This window comes from Morone saxatilis, unplaced genomic scaffold (genome assembly GCF_004916995.1).
Source record: "Morone saxatilis isolate NCDOM2014 unplaced genomic scaffold, NCSU_SB_2.0 Contig10, whole genome shotgun sequence".
In the NCBI taxonomy this organism is placed as follows: Eukaryota; Metazoa; Chordata; class Actinopteri; family Moronidae; genus Morone; species Morone saxatilis.
The window spans coordinates 5,041,755-5,056,800 of NW_023339652.1; the positions used below are offsets into that span (position 1 = coordinate 5,041,755).

The 15,046-nt window shown below is 41.4% G+C and overlaps 2 protein-coding genes across 2 annotated transcripts in view; both read right to left on the reverse strand.

The window, feature by feature from the left end:
• Nucleotides 1–1,643, reverse strand: part of LOC118340135 (protein mono-ADP-ribosyltransferase TIPARP-like) — a 3,901-nt gene extending 2,258 nt beyond the window's left edge. Inside the window, 2 exon segments of the mRNA XM_035678006.1 lie at nt 1–725; nt 1,448–1,643. The exon segment at nt 1–725 is cut by the window's left edge and continues 8 nt beyond it. Of these exon segments, the coding sequence (XP_035533899.1) occupies nt 1–715 (715 nt within the window). The 5' untranslated portion in view covers nt 716–725; nt 1,448–1,643.
• Nucleotides 1,644–2,812: 1,169 nt separating this feature from the next.
• On the reverse strand, nt 2,813–5,670 carry LOC118339985 (tripartite motif-containing protein 35-like). Its single transcript, XM_035677832.1, has 7 exons — nt 5,594–5,670; nt 4,958–5,403; nt 4,664–4,759; nt 4,353–4,583; nt 4,243–4,265; nt 4,044–4,162; nt 2,813–3,915 (listed from the first exon to the last, which is right to left on the reverse strand). Exons 2-7 carry the CDS (start codon nt 5,375–5,377, stop codon nt 3,371–3,373), a joined length of 1,434 nt encoding a protein of 477 aa, XP_035533725.1. The 5' UTR covers nt 5,378–5,403; nt 5,594–5,670; the 3' UTR covers nt 2,813–3,370.
• Nucleotides 5,671–15,046: the final 9,376 nt, after the last annotated feature.

Genomic DNA, 15,046 nt, shown 5'->3' on the forward strand with positions numbered 1-15,046 from the left:
AGGGAGTGTGGTGCATCTTACACTTTTTCCCCGCACGACACAAACCCAGGAGGAAGTTGTCACAGATCTCGACGTCGGAGGTGCACTTGGTGTGGAACGGAGACGGGACGGGCACTTTGGACGGGGCTTGCAACTTGGTGGGGGTGGCTGTCGGGGTCTGGATGGCGGGTGGGACCCTTTCCTGGGTAGGGGTGCTGGGCTGAGGGGCGGGCTGTGGTTGGTTGATGATGAGTGGAAAGGAGATGATGAGGGAGCTGGCTGCCTGCACAGGGTTTGGAGGTATATTCTGTGGTTTACCGGGAGGGCTCGGCAGTGGATGGGTGCTGTTTTGGGAGAAGGTGAGCAGGACACAGGAGGTGTTCTGGGGGGAGCCATGCTGCTGACTAACGGACTGGATGACCATCTGATGCTGCAGGATGCTAGAGGAAGGGGCTGAGGTCTGTGTCACACTGGGCGTGCCTTCACTTTGGCTGGAAGTTGTAGTATTGTCTTGCTTATTGGTCAAAGGGGTTAAATGAACACTGACGCTGTAGGGGTTGACGGTCCAGACTACTCCAACCTGCTGGGATCTTATGGCCTCCCATACCGGGAGACTGGTGTTGGTGTCAGCAGGGATTTCCAGTAGGAGGAGAGACTGGTTCAGCAAGGCGACATTGGGAGATTTGGGCGCGGGCTGTATGACGGAAACATTACTCGCCAACTTTCTCTTCGGCATCTTGGACGGCCTTTAAGAAAAGAAAAATGTATTTTTAGTAAATTAGCACAATATAGTAGGTTTAGCCAAGTCTTCACCAGCTTAGTGCAGATACACTATAGAGTATAGAATCAAACTACTTGATTTCAGTGGTAGAAAGTAACTTAGTACATTTACTGAAAGACTGTAGTTAAGTACAGTTTTGAAAAATTTACATTTTACTTAACTACATTTATTTCATAACCCAATTTACTACTTACTTTGCAGATTCAGATAATACGTGTAAGAAAAAAATACTTTATGACATATTATTTTACATTTTTACCACCCAGAAGTATGGAAAAAAATACAAATTAGCCAACCTGAGGCTGACACATGAATGCATCATTATTATAATCCAATAAAATAGATCATTCTGAAATGGACAACTTTATATGAGGAGCACTTTTACTTTTGACAGTATATTTTGATACCTTTGAGTAGGTTGAACTATGTGAGCAGCTGTCTTTTTTCCACCAGTGGAGTTTTTTTGTTGGTGGCTGTATTTTTTGGATCATAATTTATGTAAATGTAACTTTACCCAACCTCTAACTAACACACTTTTGAACGTACTTGTGACTTCATAACACATTCTTAGCTAGATATTAACTACAGGCACAATTAGCATCGCGGCCATAACTAACTAACGTTACTGAGCTAATAAACCGATTTGAAAGCTAGCTAATTAACAAGTGGGTCATTTGCCAACCTTACCTTCAGTCCTGACACCTTCTGACGGCTTGGAGGTTTATTTCAGTCTCCAGCTTCACAAATGATGCCAGTAAGTATATTTATTTTCTCACATAAGTAACCAAACGTTGCCACATTGGGTTAAGTTGCTTTAGGTGAAGAGGTGAAGGAGTGAAGAAGAGGGCAATGTCGACGGGCCATGCTGCAGTGCACAGTTCAGTGGGAGGGGTAAGATGAGGACATGTTGTTAAAATAGCAAAAATGTAAAAAAGAAAAAAAAAAGAAAAAAAGAAAAAGAAAGATTTCAGTATTTTCACAGTGATTTCACTTACACAGATACAATTTAGAATACTTACTGTAGCACATAAACTGATATAATGTATTTAGTGGTGGAATGTAACTAAATTCATTTACCCTAGTGGCCTACTGTACAAATTTGAGGTAAACAGGCCTATTATTTTACTTTACTTGAGTTTTGAGCCCATTTTATGCAACTTTAGTTACTTGATCTTACTTTAATGAAAAGCATTTATCTCCAGGTTTGATGATACTGAATGCTTGTGATAGACCGCAGGATTAAGTGTTACTTTATGTGCTGACAGATAATTCTCTTTCTTCCTCATTTATTTAAAACCCCTCCTTGTATTAGCTGGAAAATGCATCGTGACAGAGCTGAAATCAGAGGTGTTGTTCTGAGCTCATGAAATGTTGACTTTTTAGAGATATGTGGTTCTCACAGGACAGCGATGCTACAAATACAATGATCTTACAGAATATGATGCATTTCTGTAGATTGAACTACCCAACAGTATGTAAAGTAGTTCAAATGAGCTGAATCGTAAACATCTACAGCAGTAAAATGCAACATACACATTAATGCAACAGTAATTAAGGTTTTGAATGAAGGACTTTTTTCACAGTGTGGTACTAGTACTTTAACTAGTAGTACTAGTACTTTAAAGTATCTAAACACTTCTTCCACCACTGGTTATATATACATATATTATATTAAGAAGTTTAAATTTCAAAATATGAAATCTTCATCATTGATACACACAAAATAATCCCACACAATTGACTAGTCTTCTGAACTTACTTTTAGATATATGTAAAGAATGGTTCACTGTAATAAAAAGTTGTGAAAAGTCATCAAACTATGTAACAAAGCTGTCAAATGTTTTACTTTGCACTGGAGTCCATGTATAGTTTCCTATATTGAAATGCCAGCAAAGAGTCATTTTACACTGTTAATCATTTTATATAGCCTAATGGCCTCTGTACTACTAACCCTAAAGTGAGGAGAGTGTGATTCCTCCTCAAACAAACCATTCATTGTTTCATTTTAGGCGAGACATGACGGCTGCACAAAATCAAGGGAGGTCCTGAAAATTCTGCAAATTATATATTTATTTGAGCGCTCTCAAATTTCTGTATCATTAGCATTTGCACATAAAGCACATTCAGTGTTTTCCATGTATCCATAACATAACAGAAATGAGCTTCAGAATAACAAACAGATTTGAAGTTTGACATGCAAATTCTGAATCATTTCACAAACTTTGATCCATCAAACCAAAACCGGATTAATAAATGTTTTCAGGCTACACTGCACCATATATATAAAACACACATTAAGCAGTCAGACTGTGTTTTACACAAACATATGTATATAGTACATTTTAAAGAAATAGCACATAGTCCGAAGTTAGCAGGTCAAAGTGCAGAGATCAAATTAAAGAGCAGAGACAAAGTATTTATTATGTTGTCAACTGGAAAAGGCTGTACAAGACATTGTATTGAACCAGGAAGGAAAGTGCTTAAATTATGCAATTTGATTTCATATTCTGAGAGCTCTCCTCACACTATGTGCAATTGAAAAAAAAACATTCCCATTCCTTTTGTGCTGAAGAAAAAAAGATAAAAAGGTATTTGATTGCAAATGTACTTTCAACAATACTCGACAGCTCTAACAGAAACCTCCAGCGGCTCGACCGTCAAAGGACACTGCTGACAGCCCACCCAGAAGTAAGGAAAGACTCTCTCAGTAATGGCGTGCTTGAAGCTGTAGATGTGCGTATTGTCATGTGGGTCGTAGAAAGACACCCTGCCCTTGTCACAATCCAGCTGCACTCTGATCCTCTGCGGGTTTCTCTTCAAGTTGAGCCTCGTTAAAGGAGAGGTACCGGCGAAGTACATTTTGTGGTAAAAGTACACACACAGGTAGCCGTTCTTGAGCACCGAAGACACTTTCTCCTTCCTCTGGACGGACGCTTTAGCCACACCGACAACCCACGCCGTGTTATCTCCCACGCTGACGTCCCAGGAGTGCTTGCCTGAGCTGAAGCCCTCGCGGCCCAGTACGCCGGTGTCAGGGTCGTACCTTTCCGGGTTGTCGGGCAGCTTCTGCTTCTCATCGCTGTCACAGACGCTGGTGAGGTCGCCTGACAGGATGAGCCACGGGGCAGCGGTGTTGGGATCCAGAGTCACTGGGGCTGAAGAAAACATGGCAGACTGTCAGCTGTCTCCGGTAGTTCATTCAGAATCACAACCTTCTGTCCACCTCAGGAATACATGAGGCAAAACTGCAACTAAAAGTTTAGAGTTTAGAGTATGTACTCACTGTATTTGATGATTTTATGCATCTTCTCCCATACGTGGAAGGACAGAGAGCCTACATATTTGGCCACATCTATAAGTGCTCCGGGGGCCATAACAGGATCTTGGATGGGGCAGTTGGCTCTGCAGGGAGAATAATTGCTTTATTCATGTTGTTATGCAAGCAAAACAAAGTAAAGTTTAAAAGATAACGCTTTTTTCACCTTGCCAGAGTCCTCTTGCATTTCTGAGGGGGGAAAAAAAGAGGCAAATTCACTTAGACTTAAAAATAGAACTCGGGTTTTTATGCAAATATCCACATTTACAAACTTACATGAAGGACAGAGACGCCCTCCAAAGCCATCTCCTCCTCCAAAACTCTGATGGATTCGGACACGGATGTTATGTCTCTGGTAATTTCATCGATCTTCTGCATCATTGCTCGACTCTTCTCCTCCTCCTCACTCTTCAGCGCCCGCATTCTGGCCTCCTCCTCGGCTTTTAAGAAAGAGTGAAGCTTTTCAAACTCCTCGCGGGTTCGTCTCTCCACAAATCGAGCCTGGACCTGAAACAAACACCGCGTGAGAGTGGCTTGGAGATGGCAGCGTGACTTCTGTGGATTTACGAGAAAGAATCCTACTATACCTGAATGTATGCCACAATGTCCTCATAGTTTTTCTTCATTTGGTCAAAAGCATCCCTCTTTTCTTGCAAAGAGTTGAGGGCTGACTTCATTTTCTCCTGAGTAGAAAATGAAGAGAAAATTAATTTGAAGGCCTTTTGAAAAGAAGCAGATTAACCTTTAAAACTTTAGGCTGGCAACATCCTTGAAGGTAAAACAGAACATCTATTCAGGGAACGTAGAGTAACAACCCCAAGGAAAAGCACATCATTATTCCACCTTAGTTCTACATTTTATCTGGAAGGCAAAGTGTTTACCTTCACGTCTACGACAGCCTCGCTGACAGGGCAACAATCATGCTGTTTGTGCTTCCTTGAGGTGTGACAAACCACGCAGATGGGCTCCTTGTCCGGCAGGCAAAAAAGCTTGAGCCTCTCCCCGTGCAGAGGGCACATCTCCCCTGGATCGCAGTACAGCTCCCCTGACGTATCTTCCGGACCCTCACTCTCCTCAATGTAAGACTCACAGAGGTTCTTCAGGGTGAGGCTGGGTACGGGGTCGTCCACGGACTGGGTTCTGCACAGAGGGCAGTCGCGGCTCCGTGCGTGCGTCCAGTACTTCTGCAGACAGGATCCACAGAAGCTGTGGCTGCACTTTAGGACCACCGGGTCTCTGAAGATTTCACAGCATATGGGACAGGAGAGGTCCACCCCTGGGAGCGAGAGCCTGCTTGCCATTCTGACACCAGCACTCCTGTTTCGCTCTGGAAACGAAAGTAGGGCAAAGGTGCAGACACAGGGGCCTTGTTTGTGCCAACAAGCACAAGCTATGTTGTCTATTTACTCCTCCCAGTGACTACAGACTACTGAACACAGATCAGTCTTTAAGGCTTTAAAGTGCAAACTGAATATCATCATATATTATTTCCATAAGAAAGTGAGAGCCAAACATACCTGATAACCAAAGTCCTGTGACAGATATACGTGCTTAGTCTTCGAGCACTTCCTTCTTCCTGTTTTGTTGAGTCACCCAAAGGAGGCGGAGTCTTAGAGGCAGAGCAGGCACTTTTAACCCTTAACTAACCCTAACATCTTATTCACAGTCTAAATGGGGGTTTTCCAAGACGAGAAACATCTGAAAGGTTACCACATTATAAGAAAGGACAAAAACAAAAATAACTCACAAATCATTATTTTTTCAGATTTCCTTCATAATTTTTGCCTTTATATTTGTGAAATATAGCATTTGTTCACCTCTAAGGCTAGTTAAAAATCCTTCAAATCCTAAAAAAGAGTCCAGAAGTCAAAAAGGCTGGGAACCACTGACCTAAACTAAGATTTGTAAGATCCTTAATCCACACTCAATAATAAGAAAAGCATTACCTCCGTGCTCAAATTCATCTTAAATTGATGAAACTGTGAATATGAACTAACTATAAATAATGCAACACAGTTAAAGCCAACATAAAAAATATGTTCATTATGAAATATTCAGTAATCATGTTGGGTGTAGCACTTGGGGTTGGATGATATTTTCGTTGAGCTCTACCAGCAGCTCTCAGCATATGGCGCCATCTGGTGGCAAAGTACCGCAAAAGGATTATCTTCAGTGTACAACTAATGCCAAACGTATTATGCAGCTGAATGGGCAATGTAATCACTTTTCAAAGTAAGTTCTGAGCTTGTTATGAGGGTTCACTGTACAGTTAGTGGTCAACACACTCATTAGGTATTTTCATTTTTCATTTAACAGCAAAATACGGCAGTCTGCACCATGCTGCTTTCCAATTTCTGCTCAGATCATTGATTTTATTAAAAACCTAATAAGAAAACTTCTCATTTTAAATCAGTTTATCATTTAATTTGTCTGTTGTTGTGGTAAACTCCTCCACACACTTATACTTTTCCCCTTTCCTTTTTTCTGTCATATTCTATCATAGTGTATGCTGTAAACGTCCAGAAAGCCATTATCGTATTTGTTGCTATTTTTATGCTCCAGAACAATAACAAATAGACAGAGAAAAATAGTCTGCTCTCTAGCGTTCTTTCTCCTTGATAAATGTATTGCACAACTCCAGAGCAGCAGCGTGCAGACTATTTATCTTTAGTTTTCATTCTGTCCACTTGAAGTCCAGTTGTACCCACCTACAGCCTCCACATGGCCTCTGTGATTGTAACTTGATTAACTGCACATCGTACGGACCTCTTTTGATTGTAGGGAAGCGCCTCGTCGTGAGCTTTGACCGCCAGTGAGCCGAGGCCAGATAACAAGCTGTGTTTGGCCCTAGTGACCCTCTCTGGTGTCTGATTAAAGCAGTGGACTCCTCGCCAGGTCATAATCACTGGAGTTAGAGGGAACGTTTGTGGAAAGAAACAAAACAGATCCTACTGCCAGCTTTGCATTTAAACTCAGGAGCCGTTTTTAGAAATGTGGAAACAAAGACGGAGACGATCTCAAGTGGTTACTAATGTTCGCCAGGAAACAATTAAGTTAATTAATTTCTTACAATGGGTGTTTAGAGGAAATGTAAATTCATTGTAGAAGCTATGTTTGTGGTATTAGTCACTGGCTAAATTTATCGCTTGGATGTGGTATGAGGCGAGAGTGAGACTATAACTTTTGAAAAGAAATTACGCAATCTTCCTCTTCCAGAAGTGGATTTTTTAAGCAACAAAACACATTGTTTCTCAATTCAATACACTAAGAGCTTTTACTGCTTTGTATATTGATGACTAACATTATGGATTAATCTGCTTATTTTCTTTCTTTCTTCCTTCTTTAATCGATGGATGCTTGGTTCGGAAAAATTCATAAAATAGTGAGAAAAGATGTCCAAATTACCCAGAGCCCAAAGTGACACCTTCAGTCCAAACCTCAAAAGTTATTAAAAATAAATTAAAGTTATTAAAATAATTAAAAGGAAAATCAGCAAATTCTCACATTTGAGAAGCTGGAACCATGAAATGTTGCACGAAAAAAGACTATATCAATATAGTATGCATTATTTTTTTCGTCAACCTAATTGATTAATTGACTAAACGTTTCAGCTGAACTTGTATATACTGTTGGGTAATTTCATTCATAACAACTAATATCTAAAGCTTTCAAATAAATATAGCGAAGTGGAGTAGAAGTAGAAAGTTGCATAGAACTAAAGTACAAGTACCTCAAATATATATTGACGTACAGTACTTGCATTACATGTACATGCATTCCACCGCTGGTTACATGTAAAATTTACATTTTAGCTGTTTAATTCAGCTCAGGCAAGGCAGCTGGGGAACAGGTAGGCATCAAGAACGTGCTGAAAGGAACTGACAGACGTTGATATTGAAAAGAAAAAGAATCCAATCTCTCGCTGTCACTTTTTGGTATGCCACAGAGACTCAAGAGTTTCAGCTTTTCATTTTGACCCAGAGCTGCAGAAGGTTATTTTACTGATTGATTGGAACGAACACTGCAGTCTTACCCCTGACTGACGTAGCAGTCCGTACTCGCCTGTCCTGTCACCTTCAAGAAAAACGTGAGCATAAAGTCATCTTTTCAAAGTCACTTTTAATTGAACTTCATTTTCTTCAGTTGATGGCCCTTTATGCTTTTTTTTTTTTTTTTTTTTTACATGCGACTGGCAACGCAGATGGTCTGTTTGTCATCCATAAAGGAGGTTTTGAGTTTCCAGCAGATGTTCTGGTTGTTAATTTCTACACTACCCTCCTGGAATGACTCAGAGTTTTTTTTATTAAAAGCACGCTGAGCTCCGCTTCAGCTGGCCAATAAAGTGTTTACTTTGTTTATGTTTAGGGTAGGACATCATAATCGCGCTGTAATGTATTTACAAGCCTTTCGCTGTTCATACAGTAATTTACATGAGACGTCAAAGCATTTATCACATGTATCATCATTCATTATGATATGATTATGACCAAAGGTTTCAGTGCTCAGTGTAATTTTGTAGGATTATGGGTTATAAAATATACGTATTATATGCTTGCTATCATGCTTTATGAGCCACATGTCAAGTAAATATTTGTCTTTCTTGCTAAGAGGATACGCCCCATCGTCTGTTGTCTCAGAAACACACAGCATATGAAGTACATAAAGTGCTCCCACGAACATGGAGTTTTGTCATTTCTGATGGATGTAATTGTAACAGTTGCTTCTCACTTTATTGAGGAGAAAGTTAACATCTTTGCTATCACATGACACCTTGGACCAGCATTTTTGTACTGAAATGAAACAATGCGTCCCTGATGTTGCTATTATTTACCACCACTAGATGTCAGAATGTACTCACTTATGGCAAGGTCAGATAAAGGGCCAAAAGATACTGAACTTGCGCTGCAGCATTCATGCAGAAATGTCCTTCATTACTTTGCATCGAAGCGACCTGGGGTAAACAGACAAATATCAGGAGATAAGATAAAATACGTCTTATCTTACCATGATACGTGCTTTGAAAATACCTGTGCTGCCCCAGGATGAAGCAGTTAAACACTGAGATTTACCTGGATGTCCGTATGTGGAGCCTCTTCTACCCTGTAAATTGGTTGTCAGCCAGTGTGACCCAGGCTAATAGTGATTCATTATTGCTCACACCCTGCCAACATTCACAGAGCTTCATCTGTGCTGAAGGGGAAAGGGGTGGGGTGGGGGGTGCGGGGGGTTGTGTCAATCTCTCAACATCTAATGAGGACAGGCAGGCTAACATGCAGCAGAGACAACCCCAGTCAGACCTGTCTCACCGCCTGATACTTTACACAGACCACTCTGACATCACTTTGACAGAGCTGGACTGCAAATGGATGGAGCTTCTCATTTTAAAGAGTAAAAGTACTAATGACTGCGGCTGAGGATGCAAATTAAAAACATTATCAGCGACGCATAACAGTTTCATATTTATTTCACCTATGTACAAGCCTATTTGCAAAAAAAAGTCAATAGCCTATTACTCGGCTGTGCTATACCGTAAAGCCAGACAGTAAAAAGAGAACTAAAGCCAATGAATTATTGGGGACCGTAACACTATGAGAGAGAGGTAAATAAAGAGAGATTTTATTTTATGGATTGATGGTGTTGGCAGGCAGTTCTCCCCAGTGACCCCTCCACTTTATTATTGGCTGTATAATTACACAACACCTGTTCAGGTTTCTGTTATAAAAATGGTATTGCATTAGGCCTACCACTTCCTAATTATGCACAATTTATAAAGGGTTTATGAGTTGTGACTAATGGCTTTTTAAATAGTCGTTGCTGAGTTAAGTAACCACAAGTGAATTCTACTTAAAATGACAGAACTTAAACCTGCATCAATTTCATTTTGTGGCCACTTGGGGGCAGCAGAGAAAAGATGTAAACAAAGAACTAATACACTAATGTAATTAATTTTATACAGAATTAATAAATAATTACTAACTGTTACTTAACCCATTCCTTGCTACTTACAGTACACAGTCACATGGATGTGAACATTTGAAAAGTCTGTTCATGTGACACAATGTCACAAGTGCATAGACGTTAGCTGCAGCTAGCTAGCAACACACAAAATGGTCGTATTTGTGCCTGGAGTGTGCCCATGCTGTGTTTGTGTGATAGCTTAGTTTCTGACTGTTTTTGACTTATGATGCACTCAAGTTCTTTCAGTTATTGTCCTTAACCTGTTAAACCCTAGCCAATATCCTGTTCAGTAAAATACGCCTAAAAGACATACCCAAGATTAAATGCAATGAACATCTCTTCACAATCTTAGTTTCATATGGATTTCTTGGTGTCTGGGGTAAACCCCACTTAGGGACTTCAGCCGGAGATGCTACGCCAGGTATCAGTGTCAGAAGATAGTGTCGTCTGTTATTCATACCTGGAGTAAATTGGAATAAACGCAAAGGCACGGGAGAAATGTGACAATTTCTGTCCTCGGCTATTTTTCTTTTATTTGACCACCGAGGATAAACCATGCTAACAACTAATTCATGCACACAGATGCCACTAGATCCAACCTTCAGCAACTCCTTGACTCTACAAATGTACCAAATTTGATAGAATTTGACGCAAAGGCAAAGCATCCCAAAGGTTTTAGTAAGACGTAGGACCAGGCGCGGCAACCATTCATCTTGGCACCATTTGGCAGCAGTTTTGGCACGCCAAATGGTGCCAATAGGTTATTTTCCCACGCTTCCCAAGGAACTGGGCTGGAAAAATACACACTTATGATCCATTACGGAGTCTAATTGGGCCCATTTACTGGAACGGCGGCTTTTGGATCATGACATTCCTACCACTTGTGGGCATCAACGTACTACCATTGTTACACAGTATAAAATACCTTCTTAAATACCAACAACAACCTAAACAGTGGGTTTTTGTCTCCAAATGAGTAATGAACATGAAAACAGTAAATATCCAGATTTGGTGAAGGTCAAAGGTGACAAAAAGGAAACCGCGCCATCTTGTCGATGTCTGTTAAAGCCAGATGCAGCTGCCTGCAAGTGAGAGCGTATGGTGAAAAATAAAAAATAAATGTTTTTAGCGCTATCTGATAAATAGTAAACAGAATCACTAATATGAAATCAAATAAGGTAAACACTAGTCAGATTTTTGTGGAACAACAATGCCCGACAAAACGCAACGCTACAACAGAAAACCAAACCTTCAAAGTCGCGCGGCTCGCCCAACCGGATGTTTGTGCGCGAGTCCTTTCACCTAGCTGCGCTAAGCCTAGATCTTGGGATGCGTCGTCCAAAGGCCTCCGCCCAGTAATTGTGACATCTTTTTCTGTTTTTGCTTCTCCTACAAGCATTCGTAAAGCTGTGTAAAAACTAACTAAAACTACCAAGTAATTGAAAGTGATCAGTGCGATATGCGTAAAGACCGCTGTGGTCCAACCCGAACCGGTAACGCCATCGGAAATCCTTACCTGGTTACTTATCAATCTCATAGGGGAGTGTGAACTCGATTGGAAGCTCGCGTATGTAGAATATCACTGGCAGTGTCTTGTCCTGAAATAACCACCGCCAGTAGGTGGAGACAAAAGCACCCCGTGTTTCCGCGCAAATCAGAGCAGCGAGGATGCTAGTCCTCGTTTGATCTGCCCGGCCACCCATGGCGTCCTATTTTTCCCGATCGGGATAAACTGTACCGGAGTACACTCGCAAATGACCAAAATAGGGTAAAGCCGAAACAATATTTGTCACTGCGTTGATCAATTGCTTTGTTATTTGATGGAATGAGTTCCGAGACATCAAACACAGAATCTTCACCATCTTTGACGATAAATACGATAAGTTTTGCTGCGTCTCTTGCTTCGCGGGGCTGACATGAGGGCTGGTTAGGTCGGATTAGTTTTGCTTGGTATGACGGGCAGAAAGAGAGGCTTCTCTAGTTTATTTGGACCACCTAACATGGAGTGGTGTGGGCGAGCGGATATATGTGTACTGCTGCGTTACATTTCCAGCTGTCTTATATTCACAGAGCTGGTCTTTTCTTTTAGTTCCAGCTGTTGTCACATTGATTGCCAGAACAAACCTCGTGTTTTGGAAAAATACCACCTTGGACTGCTGTTTCTGGTAAGGGAGTTGAAGCCTTGTCTTTGGAAACCATTTGACAGAAAAAAAACCAACGCAACAGCCGTTTTAATTACTTTTTACGGGCCAGTAAAACATTGTCAGAACATTGTAGCGCTCGCCGGACCGTCGGGTTCAACAGGTTAAAGCCTCTCTTCTCTCCATACGTACATGAATTGATGTCATGATGCCTGATTGAGTGCACTTTTTTTTTTTCAGGTTGTAAGAGCTGGTGCAGATTGCCTCAGTTCTCACCCACTAAAATGACTTTGCATCCATTTGCATCACTTTGACTTTGCATATAATTGCAACTCACAATTACAATTACAAACTCACTTCAAAAAAAGTGTCCATTGTGCTTTTGACCATTCTATTTCATAGATAATAAAATTCCACTGAATATTGAAATTGCTGCAGTAGAAAAGATTACAGCCAGTAGGCAGCAGCTGAGTCAGTGTGACTTTATAAGATTAATCTCCTAGTTTAGTCATAATTGTAATTGCACCCGAGAGACAAGAGAAAGAGAGAGGGACAAGGGCACCAGAACTGAATTATACTTTCTGCCATATCAATATTTGATCTTTTCAGATTCAAATACTTGTGACGCATTGACAAATCATTTTCATGCTCTTCATATCGTGACTCATGAGCAGCAAGCTCCATCGTCGTCAAAGGGAAATACTATAGCACATCCATTTCATAAGAGGAGGCTTTCATTTCGTCTTCTCTTTCACACATGGATTGAGTGCTCCATATAAATTGGATTAAATGCACAATTTCACTAAGGCTTGCAAGGCACTCTCTCCACAGACCAGGTTCCCTTTTTCTCTATGGTCACATATTGATTTTCCCCCTTGGTAATGGCTGAGAAACTTTTGACTACAATCTCACATGGACACTGCGAGGCATGTGGGATGTAGTGAAAAAAAAAAATCAGAGTAACAGAGTTTAGGTCTTTTCCCTGCTAGCTATTTTTAGTGTGTATTTGAAGGTGTGTGGGAGTGGTTGTCTGAAACAACACATTTGCTTGTTGCTCACACATGAATGTGCATGCAGCAAGGCCGGCACATAAGCACCCCGACATTTTCACAAACACAAATGTGTGCTGAATTGGAGGTGAATTCGATCTTACTGCAGGGGCTGCTGGAAAGCCTGGGGCTAAGAAACCTCCTTGAATCTTTGGAAGGTCGCCAGGCCCTCCAGATTCACAGGAAAACCACCGTTATCAGTATTTCCCTCCCTCTCTCCTTGACGCACACACACACCAGCACACAGCGACCCAACCCACTGGAGTTTAAAAGGAGTGACATCAATTCAAAAGGCTCGTCCTGACAGGGACAGCGCAATACACCACAACACAGCTGCTCTCTCTATCTCTTTGCTAGCCCATTTCCCCTCCTGGCTTCCTCCCTTCCCTTTAAGCTCTAGCTCAGCAAAGCAGAGTGATGACAATTTTGTTTTTGCCGGATGAATCTACTGTCTACTGTGATGACCCAAATCTTTATTAGGTTTCTTCCCCTGCTCTGCTATCAAATATGGTATATAGGGTGTCAGGAAATGGTGTCCATGTCTGGGAATTGCTCACAATCATTTTCTGCTGGAATTGAGTTGTGTTTTTTTTTGGGTCTTTTTTTCTTCTTCTCAGCCTTTCATCGTTAATAGTTGAAGGGGGATATCAATGCTATTGCTCTTATTGCTGTAAGATTCATTAAAATTATAGTCAGTTAGATCAAGCTTGCAGACTTGCACGTTAGTTGGATGGCTCCATGGCGCTGTTGCAGGACCAGGAGGACCATGCACTTCTATGTGGGTCATTTGGCTTAGTTCAGGCCAGAGCCGCCTGTCACCATTGATGTGTCAAATCAGCTGTGGCATGACAAGATAGGCCGTGGGGCTGAAGCCAGGGATCTCGCTGGTGGAGAGGCAGAGGGATGTTATCGAGCTCGAAGCCCACAGAACGCTTTGACTAACTGTGATCATCACCTGCATTATGGTAGATCTTATCTGGTATATCAAAACCCAATTTAAGGACTACAGCAAAAGCCTGTATGCGTTTTTGTTCTCCAGGAACAAATTGGCCCTGGGCTTCCTTTCATTTCATCTACTGAAGGGAGGCACGGGTCTCTTTAGGGCTCAGATGGATGTGTTTGGTCTGCCAGTATAACACCCAAAGGGCCTCTGTCACGTGATGAGTGCACATTAGGAGCTGATCTGGGAGACAAATACCCCGCCCTCGATGGCTCTATGTTGGGGCAAATATAAGATATGGATTGCTGGATGGAGCTGCACAATCCCCAATTGACCGCTACAAGTCCTCTATGTGTGTGTATGTTTGTCAGTATGTGTTCGTATTGGGGGTGATAAAAGCACAGGACAACACATCGGAGTGTGTGATACACTTAATTCGCTTGATAAATGACCTGATAGCCATGACCTGGGCGAAACAGCAGCAGAATACAGAGCCCACTTTGAAGATATGTGAGAGCTGCTTGGGTTATATTTTTGAGGCTGTCTGTCTGGGTAGATAAATCAAACACACCTATGCTGGTTCAAATATTTGCCCTGCTTTTCCTGATAGGACTCTTTCTGACCTCAGCACTAATTAACATTCCTGAGGCTGCACACATCAGAATGATTTCACTCTGTGACAATTCTGTGAGATTATATTAATATATTTTTTATCTTAGCTGCAGGGAGGATTTGAATGATATAAATCCCCATTGCCAGAAAAAGGATTGGAGCTTTGGCCTGACTTAAAGGTGTCGAACAGTCTGCGACGACAGTAATCCTGTAATCTGGGCAGTCAGCAGCAGCAAAGGTCCCTACTACAGTATATACAACATACAGTGA

Excerpts from the sequence above, each read along its gene's own strand:
- LOC118339985 (XM_035677832.1), bottom strand. The coding sequence starts at position 5,377 with ATGGCAAGCAGGCTCTCGCTCCCAGGGGTGGACCTCTCCTGTCCCATA. Across the intron at positions 4,760-4,957 it reads AGGCTGTCGTAGACGTGAAG|GAGAAAATGAAGTCAGCCCT; the intron begins GTAAACACTTTG and ends TTTTCTACTCAG. Across the intron at positions 4,584-4,663 it reads ACATTGTGGCATACATTCAG|GTCCAGGCTCGATTTGTGGA; the intron begins GTATAGTAGGAT and ends TGTTTGTTTCAG.